We start from the raw sequence: 12461 nt of genomic DNA on the forward strand, positions 1-12461 counted from the left end.
AAGTGGAACCTAATCAACAAAACAAACAAGCAAGCAAAATATAACCAGAGATATTGAAATAAAGAACAAACTGACAGTAACCAGAAGGTATGGGGGGAGGAGGTAATGGGGAAAGAAAGGGAAGAGTTTTCAAGGAACATGTATAAAGGACCTATGAACAAAGCTAAAGCAGGGAAGGATTTGAGGGTGGGAGGTGGGGATGACTGGGGTGGGGGGAGTTGTGGGGGGAAAATGGAGACAACTGTACTTAAACAACAATAAAAATAAAATAAAATAGAAAAAAAACCACACACACATCTAAGGCCCTGACTGGCTAGCTTAGTCGATTAGAGTATTGTCCCAGCACACCAAGGTTGCAGGTTCGATCACTGGTCAGGGCACATCCAAGAAGCAACAAGTGCGTGCATAAATAAGTGGAGCAACAAATCTTTCTCCCTCTCTCCCCCCCCACCCCCACCCAGTCAATGGAAATACATATCTATATAGTATTTATATCTGTAACAGTGGTTACCTCCTGGGAAGGAACTAGATGACTGGGAGACAGGAAGTAGAACAAAGACTTAGTTTTTCCTTGTGTGCCATTTTCACCATTTAAAAAAATATATTAATTTGAGGAGGAGAGAAAGAGAGAGAAACATTGCTTGTTGTTCCACTTGCTTATACATTCATTGGTTGTTGTATGCTGACCGGAGGATTGAACCCACAACCTCGGCATATTGGGATGACTCTGTAACCGACTTAGCTAGCTGGCCAGAGCCTATTGTACCATTTGAATTTCATATTACAGTCTTATTTATTTAAAAAATAAAGTACTAACACATAGTTTCTAAAAGGATGAGCTCCTTGACCTTTCCCTGGCACAATACCCTCCCTGATTACTTCTGCCTCTCCAAATTTTCCTCCGTTTTCAAGATAGATATTAATTCCCTATTCCTTTTCTGGGCAATTCCAGCCCAAGTACTCTCTCATCTGATCTCCTTTGCTAGAAATTACTGTGTGTGGCAAGCCATCTCACACTGCTTTGTTACAGTGCTGCTTCATTTTAAAAAATAGTATCAACTATCTTATATTGAACTTCCCATTTTGTATTTGCATTTTTGTTTTACTGAGCCTTTTACGGGTTGCGTAGGGGTCTTCCAAAGATGAGGAGTGGCCAGTGAAGAATATGTGAGCAAGTCAAAGAGAGTACCTGAGAAGGAGCTTGAGGCTCCCCTCCTTACTAGGAGCCTTCAAACGCAATTACCAAATAGAAATTCATATGAACCAGTGACCCCTTTCTATAACATGCTGTTGGGTTATCCAAAACATCTGTTTAGTTTTTTCCATTAAGTAAAAGACACATTTTTCATTTTTACCAATAACTTTATTGATTTGGATATTTTGAGTGTGTCGGCTGTCTCCTGCTGTTGGCTTCTAGTGGTAGAGGCAGCGGGTGACACTAAACATCTTCCAAGGCACACGACAGACTCACAGCAAAGAATTATTTGGCCAAAATGTCAATAGTACCAAGAAACTTCACAAACCACTTTTCACATGTTCGATCAGTCACAGCACCTTCTCCATACACTGCACAAATCTTTTTTTGTGTTTCAGTTGTTTTTACCTTTCTTGAAATAATAAAGCATAATATGTTGAAAATGTTGCCTATTTTCTTCCATCTTCAATATAAAGATGGCTGCACAAAAATTCACCAATTTTGATGTTTTTTCAATGCACGCTGATATGACAGCTGTCACAATACAATCTAACAAAATTATTTCACATGAAGTTAGAGATAACTAAGGGCTATTAGAGTCAACTTATGGAAAAAATGTAACGGACTATTTGGCCAACCTAATAAAAGGTAAAGCCTTCACATTTTCCATTGAATTAATCCAATTATCATGACATTACTTAGCTAGGAGCACTTGTACTGAAGGGATGAGATATTGGGAGGCAGAAGGTAAGATTTTGAAGCAGGACTCAAAGTTTTAGAGCCCTCAGGGGTGGAAGATGAACTAACAGAAACCTTTACTTCATAGGTCCCAAGGCAAGGCATTGGGAGAGCTCTGGCTCAAACTTGTCTCCTCTTAAGTTCACTTGAGGAACTCCACTACTCAGCCTGTCAGAGAAGCCCGGCTGGCGTGAAAATATGAGGTCTTAGCCACACCAAGACAGACAGGAAGGCTCTGTGCTGGGAGAAGAGGGGAGAGAAGAGGGGAGGCGAAAAGGGATGGCTATCAAGTTTTGTCTCCTCTGTAATTGTGTTCAGGGCTCCTTGGCAGTCTGTGAATAAAAGTGTTCTATGTTAGCAGAAGCCAAGTTAAGATATTCAGAACCTGTTTGGAAGGCTACAAACCCTACTTCCCCTTTACCAGCTGGGTCTCTCTACTTCCAAGAAACCAAACGAAAGTCAATTCAAAGCTCTTTAACAACCCTCTCACAACCCACTTTTCCACACTTGGAGAAGGAAAGTCAGAAAAGGAGGACGCAGCACAAACCTGAGGGATTTCCCTACTTCCAGGGTATTTTTAGCCAGTTCCCCAGTATCTACTGTATCCGGAAATTCGGAGCCATTAGTGTAACCATGGAGATATTACTGGCCCCGTCTTGTTTCCTTCCCTTTCCGAGCTATTAAAATCTTTCGCTCCGATTTTTGTAAGGCACCCCACTTCCGCTGGCGTCTGGGTCCTGCAGCTCCTCTCTCTGTTCAGGGACACTTATGCAGGGAGTAGGCACACATTTTTAAGCGAGGGGATCGTGTACGCACAAGAACCGGTGAGGTTTATACCAAAGGGGGATGAACCCCATCCACAGTCTCCGGGGCCAGACTACAAGTCCCAGGAGACACCGCAGCGCGGGCGCGTTCCGGTGATTCTTCCCTCTCTCTTCTAGATTGCGGAGATAAAGGTTCCGGTCGCGGTGCACTGCCTGCTGGTCTGTTTTTAACCGCGGTGACGGAGTTGGGAGCCCTGAGAATTGCGGGCGGGGAAGTTAGGAGGCGGATTCCTCCCCACTCGATCACCCGGAGCTGGCGGGTGGGGAAGAGGGAAGCAGTGCCAGCGGGCCCGGGACCGAGCCTCGAAGGCAGAGAGGGCTGAGGAGATGGAGGGCGATGGGGTGCGGTGGGGTAGCGAGCCGCCCTCGGGTCCTGGCCCGGGAGGCGGCGGAATGATCCGGGACCTGTGCCGGAGCTTTGGACGCTACCGCCGCTACCTGGGACGGCTGCGGCAGAACCTCAGCGATACCCAGAAGTTCTTCCGAGACATCAAGGGCTCCCACAGCCTCAGCTGTCCATCCTCCCCCACGGGCGGCTGCGGGGCCCAGCGCGCCCCTGCCGGCGATGTCGCCGAGACCGGGCTGCAGGCGGGTAAGGAGGGCCGCACGGGCGAGCTGGAGGGTGGACCGCACCCGTGCCCTGCAAAACAACCCCGCGAAGAGGTGGAAATGGGAGAAGGGCCGGGCCTGAGGGCCTGCGCGGGCCAAATCCAGATGCCTTCGGAGGGCATCTCTCCGGGCGTGGGGAGCAGCTAAGGGGCGGTGAGGGCTCGGCTTAGGAGTCTTGGGGGCTCCCGAAGGCAGGAGCTCCCGGAGCGAGATTCCGGGGGCCGGGCTGTGCGCGGGCGGGAGCGCGGGCTGGGTGTGGGGGGAGGGCGGGGGGTTAACCCTAGGAGTCGGGAAAGTTGCTCTGAGTTGGGGGTTGGGCAGTTGTGGCTCAGAGTCCCAGTTTAGGGATGGAGGGGTGGAGGAGGGGCCGAGGCAGGGTGCCAGGAGCCTCAGGCGGGGGAACTGTCGTGGATTGAGCGCTGTGTGCTGTGCATGTTTGATTCTGTACGTAAATGCTTTTGCACCAATCATAAGGCGACTCTGAAGAAGTACGGAATGTACTCGCGGTGGGTCTGGGGTCACTGAGGGAGATGGTGGCTGATGGGTGCCAGGGAATTGCCAGAGAAGTTGCTTGTGCTTGTGGTGACGAAGACGTTAGAGAGGGAAGGGGGTGTTTTTGGTCCTGAGACTTATCGACAGGATTCTCTCCGGGATGTGTTTAGAGGCCCTTTGGCACTTAAAATCGTGCAAGGTCTTTGATCTTTCCTAGTTCCTTCCTTCCCCTTAAACTGCTTGTTATTGGTGGGGAACTGGAGGGTTTGGTTTGTTAACTACTGTGTTAATTAGGAAATCATCCCATATAGACGTATACCTTGGGGACAACATAGCAAACAAGTCAGTGGGTTTTATTTAGTGATTCTTAAACTTAAGTATGTATTAAAATCAAATTAAAATAAAAAATGTCTTAGGCTCTACTCCACAGATTGAGTAGGCCTGGTGGGTGGATCCTAAGAGTCTCAACATAAAAACATCTCTGGGGATTCTGATGCAAGTGGTCTGCAAACGCTTTCAGAAACGCAAATTTAGAGGCTGACAGCAAGTCTGAACATGAAGCTCAGAATGAAACGAATTGGTAAACTCATCACGGTGTGTGCCTTGGGCTCTGTATTTCCCAAGGTGCATGTTTAGTGCCCTAGATTTGTCTGAGACTTCAGAAATGGTGATACAAATAAGATAGTAAGATTCCGGTATGGTCCTAAAGGACACTAGTACATTTAGTTAGCCTAGATGTAAATGAAAAAGCTCTTATTTTACCTCCTGGGATAAACGGGAGAAGGAGGATGACTATGGTTGGAGAGAGGTAGAATTCCCTCCCTTTAGTTATTTCGGCTGGACTCATAATGAAATAATAAAATTGACACAAGACTTAACGGGAGGAAAACCAATTTCATAGATGCACATGAGAGAATGATAATATGATCTGATTATAAAATGAGGCTCAAAGAAATGATCTAACGAGACATTTTTATAGTTTTTAGACAAAGAAATTTGTGACAAATTGACAAAACAAAGAAAGTGCTTATTAGAAAGGAATCTGAGCAAGCCTTGGGTATTTGTTAGTGAGGAATCTAAGCAAAGTTTAGACTTGAGTAGTAAGTTAGTAAAGGTATTACAAGGCTTGTTTCTACAAGCTTTTGACTGGATTCTTTTAACTCTTGTGATAAGGTTGTCTCAGCCCTCAGGAGCTAGGAGGGTACCTGTCACGTGGGAGATTTAAAAGGGGGACAGAGAGGTCATGGTTTTCTTCTTGCACAGGCTGTTTCCTAAGTAACTTTAATTTTAAATACTGTGCTGTTGTGGTGTATCTTGGGGTGGACTGCCCTGGGCCCCAACACTACCTATTCTGGAGTTGTGGTTTTGACATCTTATGTTCAGAGATTTGCTGTTCTGAAAATGCAGATGTAGAGGGGACTGATTTCTGTGAGGCTCTCAGAAAACAGCTGGTGAGAAGGGCCAGTGTTTTCAGAGGTGACCCCCGGAACTCACGTGCTTGCACCTCCTCGCCCTCAGCAGCGCTTCCCAGGCTTGCCCTGCTCCCAGGGTTTTCTTACAGCTTACCTAAAAAAAGCAACCAAGCCACACACACACAAACAAAACTCTCTATTGCTGCTGTTTTATAACAACTATTTAGTTTTGAATTACTATGGGAAAAAATCAAGAGAGTAGATTCACCTCATTTTCAAAGTACATTGGTTGGTCTTGTTTTTATTCTTTAAAAGCCAACTTAAGAATACAAATGCACCAGAGAAAACCAAGATGGAGGCGCAGGTAGACACACTGCACCTCCTTGCACAACCAAAAGAAGGACAACAACAATTTAAAAACAAAAAACAACCAGAACTGACAAAACCGAACCGCATGGAAGTCCAACAACCAAGGAAATAAAGAAGAAACATTCATCCAGACCGGTAGGAGGGGTGGAGAAGGGCAGCCCAGCGGAGAGGACTCACAGCAACGCAGGCGAACCCAGAGTAGTGGATTGTGGAACGAACGGGGCAGGCAGTGTGACCGCTGGCAGACCCCGCGGCCCCACATTGGCGCATAGATAAGCGGGGAGGAACAGCAGGGGAGTGAAACAGACTGCGCAACCCAGGGCTCCAGCTCAGGGAAATAAAGCCTCAAACCTCTGATTGAAAACACCCGTGGGAGTTGAGGCGCTAGCAGGAGAAACTCCCAGCCTCACAGGAGAGGTTGTTGGAGAGATCCACAGGGGCCTAGAGTGTGCACAAGCCCACCCACTCAGGAATCAGCACCAGAGGGGCCCAGTTTGATTGTGGGTAGCAGAGGGAGTGACTGAAATCCAGCAGAGCATGGAGCAAGCGCCATTGCTGCCTCTCGGCCCCTCCCCCATGTACTGCGTCACAGCGCAGCCACCAGCGTTAACCTGCCCTGGTGAACACCTAAGGCTCCGCCCCTTATTACATAACAGGTGCGCCAAGACAAAAAAAAAAGGCCCAAATGAAAGAACAGATCGAAGCTCCAGAAATAATTATACTAAGCAGTGAACAGATAGCCAACCTATCAGATGCACAATTCAAAACACTGGTAATCAGGATGCTCACAGAATTGGTTGAATTTGGCCGCAAACTAGATGAAAAAATGAAGGCTATGCTAAGAGAAACAAAGGAAAATGTACAGGGAACCAATAGTGATGCAAAGGAAACTGGGACTCAAATCAATGGTGTGGACCAGAAGGAAGAAAGAAACATCCAACCAGAAAAGAATGAAGAAACAAGAATTCAGAAAAATGAGGAAAGGCTTAGGAACCTCCAGGACATCTTTAAATGTTCCAACATCTGAATTATAGGGGTACCAGAAGGAGAAGAGGAAGACCAAGAAATTGAAAACTTATTTGAACAAATAATGAAGGAGAACTTCCCTAAGCTGGCAAAGGAAATAGACTTCCAGGAAGTCCAGGTAGCACAGAGAGTCCCAAAGAAGCTGGACCCAAGGAGGAGCACACCAAAGCACATCATAATTACATTACCCAAGATTAAAGATAAGGAGAGAATCTTAGAAGCAGCAAGAAAAAAGGACACAGTTACCTACAAAAGGAGTTCCCGTAAGACTGTCAGCTGATTTCTCAAAAGAGGCCTTACAGGCAAGAAGGGGCTGGAAAGAAGTATTCCAAGTCATGGAAGGCAAGGACCTACATCCAAGATTACTGTATCCAGCAAAGCTATCATTTAGAATGGAAGGGCAGATAAAGTGCTTCTCAGATAAGGTCAAGTTAAAGGAGTTCATCATCACCAAGCCCTTATTATATGAAATGTTAAAGGCATTTATCTAAGAAAAAGAAGATAAAAAATAGGAACAGTAAAAATGACAGCAAACTCACAGTTATTAACAACCACATCTAAAACAAAAACAAAAGCAAACTAAGCAAACAACTAGAACAGGAACAGAACCACAGAAATGGAGATCACATGAAGGGTTATCAGCAGGGGAGTGGGAGGGTGAGAGGGGGGAAAGGTTCAGAGAATAAGTAGCATAAATGGTAGGTAGAAAATAGGGGGAGGTAAGAATAGTATAGGAAATGGAGAAGCCGAAGAACTTATAAGTATGACCCAAGGATATGAACTATAGAGGCGGAATGTGGGAGGGAGGGGTGGGCAGGATGGAGTGGAGTGAAGGGGGGGAAATGGGACAACTGTTATATCATAATTAAGAAATGTATTTTTTTAAAAAAATACAAAAGCACCTTTTTATTTTACTGGCTTTTCTAGTTGACTTCATCATGAACTAATCTTAGTGTGTTATCTATCTATCTATCTATTTTTTTAAAAGGTTTTATTTATTTTTAGAGATAGGGGGAGGGAGGGAGAAAGAGGGAGAGAAACACCGATCAGTTGCCTCTAGCACACCCCCAACTGGGGACCTGATGCCCAGACAGGGAATTGAACCAGTGACCTTTTGTTTCACAGGCCATCACTCAATCCACTGAGCCACACCAGCCAGGACTGATTTATTTATTTTTAGAGAGAGGGAAAGGGAGAGAGAAAGAGAGGGAGAGAAACATCCACATGAGAGAGAAACATCGATTGGTTGCCTATTGTATGCACCCCTCCAGGGACTGAACCTACAATCCAGGCATGTGCCCTGACCGGGAATCAACTGGTTACCTTTCACTTTGCAGGACAATGCCCAACCACACCAGTCAGGGCTAATCTTAGCGTTTTTTAACTCTGTCCACCCGAAATAAAAAGCAAGAGGGGGTACAGATGTTAGCGCTGGGAGCAGTTTGACTCTGTTCCGTGAAATGCTTCCATTCATTTCAGTGTGGAGAGTTTTGTCTTTGGAGGGGAATATTAGTGACGTGGCACTTACGTGTATATTTTGGGGATGCCATTTTTCCAGCTGTTTAGGTAGTTTAGGTAGAAAATAGAAACCACCCTTAAAAGACAACTAGCTTTTGTTCTCTCTTTTTTCTTTGCAAGCTATCTTTGCAAGGTCATGTTCTTTCAGAGACTGTCTCAACTTTCTTTTGTGAATGTTAGTTTCTAATTATTAGGAACTTGGAATGTTAAAAGATTGATCACTCAATTTTTAACCTAACAATCCTCTAGAAGGTTTTAAGTGCCATATCAGGATAGAGTGTGCTTCTGGGTTGGATGGAGTATGGTATTTGAGCAACTGAAGATCATGGGATTTACTCTGTTTTTATTTCACTTTTAACCGCAAATAAGATGGGAAGGACTCCCCAAAACGGTTTTCTTCTTACTTCTGATAGTTTTGTATTCACTGGAGCAGTGTAGAGAGTGCAGGGTGGGGCAAAAGTAGGTTTACAGTTGTTCATACGGAAAGTAATAATACAATAATAAATAATAATACAAGAATAAACTCTTATGTTTCACGTACTCTCAACTGTAAACCTACTTTTTCCCTACCTTGTATATGATGGACATGATGTTTTAAAAATTAAAAAGTAGATGGAATAGAACTCTAACATGAGAGTAGCTTGGCCTGTAACAAAGAAAACTGAAATTTCCTTGATTGAGTTCCTCTACTGCCTTCTTTTCACTTAACTGTAAGGCCTGAATGCCCCTGTATCTGTCAGTTTTCCTGTCAGAGGGGTTCAGAAGTAATGAGGTAAGGGCTTTGAGCACTTCTGAAGAAAGGCAGAATGGACTTTTACAAAGTAGCAAAGCGAAAAGTATTTTTCTTGTTTTTAGATCCATTGACAGTTCATGGCTTGTGGCAATGTATCACAAATCTCTCAGTTTAAAGAAATCAGAATGACTCAAATGTGTCTAGTTGGAATGCTCTAGTCCTTCTGCATTCCCTCAGTCCTGGTTCCCACTCCTTACTGACTGAGGGACCTTGGGCCAAATCACAGCTGTGGTGGGCCACCCGTTTCCTCATCAGGAAATGAGGATTAAGATACCAATACTTGCCTCCAGGATTGTTGGGAGTTACATGTGTTGAGAACAGTGTCTGGTACTGCCCTGTAAGTATCTGCTATTATTCAGTAAACATTTGAGTCCCTGATGTGGGGGATAAAGAGTTAAGTAAAGACAGTGGCCTTGGCCTTGGGTTAGTGGAAATCAGTTTTTTGTTTTATACTTTTCTTCTAAGAAAAAAAAAATGTCAACACTGTTGTATAGGCAATTTGTTTATGTTGGATGAGGGATGAAAAGGACCTGGAAGGCCTGGACTTGGTCCTCTAGAAAGGTCTAATCTAATCTCAACCATATACAACTCAACGCATAAAGCAGAAAAATTGCAGAAAGCTGAGGTATGGTTACTTTCAGGCATTTTATGTGAATTATAATTTTTAGGTTTTTAGAGCTTTTTGCCTTTGGTTAGCCAACAGCTTGATTTCTCCCATGTTCTTCACCCTTTTTTTCATACCTAGTATAAACTGGTTACCACAATCGAGAAGAAGAGGGAAAACACTGATGTACTTATTCAGAGTAGGCATTTTTCTTGGATTACTTAGGCAGAAATCTATGGACAATAAAGTTTAAGTGGTAGAGTGACATCTAGGGATGGGACAGAAAGTTGGGAGAGAGGAGATTCTTTTGTGCCTGGTTTTATAGAGCTGCCACCTTCATGGGGCTGGGGGGTGGGGAGAAGCTGGGGTTCCATGGAGCAGAAAGAGACTGGGCTGGACGTGCTTTCTAGTAGTTTGCCATGGTCTATTTAGAAGAGCTGTCTCAGCATTTCTACATAAGCTCAGCAGAGATGGTGCTATCATCGTGGTTCTTACTGCTTACATTACCTTGGGTGATAAACCCCATTTCTCCAAGTGTATCTAAAACGTGCACTTTCTCTCTCCTGCGTGGAAGCAGCATATAGTGGTCAAAAGCAAGCACAGGCATTTGCGTCAGATCTGGGTTCCTGTTCTAGTTCAGCCTCTTATTAGTTATGTGACTCAGGGCAAGTAACTTAACCTATTTGAGTCTTAGTTTCTTCATCTGTAAAATGGGAGTGATGCAAAGTGCCACATGTTTTATGGTTCCATCTATATGAAATGTCCAGAATAGGCAAATTCGTAAAGATAGAAAGTAGATTAGGGATTGCCAGGGGATGGGGAGAGAGGAAAATGAGGAGTGATTGCTAATGGGCATGGCGTTTCTTTGGGGGAATGAAAATGTTCTGGAATTAGGTAGTAGTGATGGTTCCATGATTTAGCGATATATGAATTATCTAAGTAAATAAATAAATGGAAGTAATACTGTCTGCCTCACAAGATGGAGGCATAGGTAAACATGGCTCACCTCCTCGCATAACCACAGCAAAGGTTACAACTAAACTACAAAACAGCTGTCACGCAGAACCATGAGAAAATCAAGCTGTATGGAAGTCCAAAAACTGAGGAATTAAAGAAGTCACATTTATTCAGACAGGTAGGAGGGGTGGAGGTGCCAATCAGGCCAGTCCCACACCCACCTGTGGTAGATAAAAATCAGGCGGTATATCTAGGGAGTGAGGGAGACCAGACCACACAGACTAGGGTTCCAGTGCCAGCAAGATAAGACCTTGTCACTTCTGGCTGTAAAAACCAGTGGGTGTTGGGGTGATGGAAGAAACTGGGATTCTCAGGTATCTCCCCTCAAAGGGCCTGCAGCAGACTGAGGACTTATTCAGACTCACTCCCTCGGGGCACCAGCTCAAGGCAGCAACTTGAAGGACACCAGTGGAATACAGGGAGAAACTGAAGTGTCTGGCATCAGGGTGAGAGCTAGGGGGCAGTTTCCCCCCAGACAAAACTCCAGAGGCCAGGCAGCGGCCATTGTACCTTTTCTGAGGCCTCCCCCACACAGAGCCACAGAGCAGGGTCACCATATCTGAGACTCCATCAACCTGGTTCACATGGGTTGCCCTACCCTGGTGATTACCTAAGGCTCCACCCCATCCAACTTATAGGCCCACCCAAGCAGTCAACAGTGGCTTTTCTACATTAGGCCACGCTACTAAGGGAGTTATAGCAGCTCTACCTAATACAAAGAAACAAACACAGGGAGGCTGCCAAAATGAGGAGACAAAGAAAAGTGGCCCAAATGAAAGAACAAGACAAAACTCCAAAAAAAAGATCTGAACAAAATGGAGATAAGCAATCTGTCAGATGCAGAGTTCAAACAGTGGTTATTAGGATGCTGAAGGAACTCATTGGGTACTTCAACAGTGTAAAAATGATTCTATCAGAAATGAAGGTTACACTAATTGAAATAAAGAAAAACATTACAGGGAATCAACATAAATTACAGGGAATCAACCATGCATGTGGTTATGCGTGGAGTGGATGAAGCTGAGAATCAAATCAGTGATTTGGAACATTAGGAAGAAAAAAAAAACATTCAATCAGAACAGCAAGAAGAAAAAAGAATCCCCCCCCCCAAAAAAAAATGAGGATAGGCTACGGAGTGATTGGGACAATTTTAAGCATACCAACATTTGAATCAGAGGGGTGCCAGAAGTAGAAGAGAAAGAGCAAGAAATTGAAAACTTACTTGAAAAAATAATGAAAGAAAATTTCCCTAATTTGGTGAAGGAAATAGACAGAAGTCCAGGGAGCACAGGGAGTCCCAACCAAGATGGATGCAAAGAGGACCACACCAAGACACATCATAATTAAAATGCCAGAGGTTAAACATAAAGAGAGAATCTTAAAAGCAGCAAGAGAAAAGCAGAGAGTTACCTACAAAGGAGTTCCCAGAAGACTGTCGGCTGATTTCTCAAAAGAAACTTTACAGGCTAGAAGGGACTAGCAAGTATTGAAGGTGATGAAAAGCAAGGGCCTACAACCTGGATTACCCTATCAGGCAAAACCATCATTTAGAATGCAAGGGAAAATAAAGCGCTTCCCAGACAAGGTAAAGCTAAAGGAGTTCATCATCACTAAGCCCTTATTATATAAAATGTTAAAGGGACTTGCTTAAAAAAAGAAAAGATCAAAACTATGAACATTAAAATGACAATAAATTCACAACTATCAACAATTAAATCTAAAAAAAACGAACTAAGCAAATAAGCAGAACAGAAACAGAATCATATAATAGATATGCAGATCAATTGGATGGTTACCAGTTGGGAGGGGGAAGGAGGGAATGGGGGAAAGGTGCAGGGATTAAGAAGTACAAATTGGAAGATGG

At 44.2% G+C, this 12461-nt stretch overlaps 1 protein-coding gene across 2 annotated transcripts in view; it reads left to right on the forward strand.

Annotated features, from left to right (window-relative positions):
* The first annotated feature begins 2805 nt into the window (after positions 1–2805).
* The window catches only part of DSTYK (dual serine/threonine and tyrosine protein kinase), a 53499-nt gene continuing 43843 nt past the window's right edge, over positions 2806–12461 (forward strand). Inside the window, exon 1 of one of the 2 annotated variants that reach the window (XM_045182521.3) lies at positions 2806–3349. In XM_045182521.3, coding sequence (XP_045038456.2) covers positions 3085–3349 — 265 coding nt within the window. In that variant the 5' untranslated portion in view covers positions 2806–3084. The remainder of the gene's footprint in view (positions 3350–12461) is intronic. The other variant, XM_024575082.4, reaches the window with a different exon arrangement.

This window comes from Desmodus rotundus, chromosome 12, assembly GCF_022682495.2.
Source record: "Desmodus rotundus isolate HL8 chromosome 12, HLdesRot8A.1, whole genome shotgun sequence".
Lineage (NCBI taxonomy): Eukaryota > Metazoa > Chordata > Mammalia > Chiroptera > Phyllostomidae > Desmodus > Desmodus rotundus.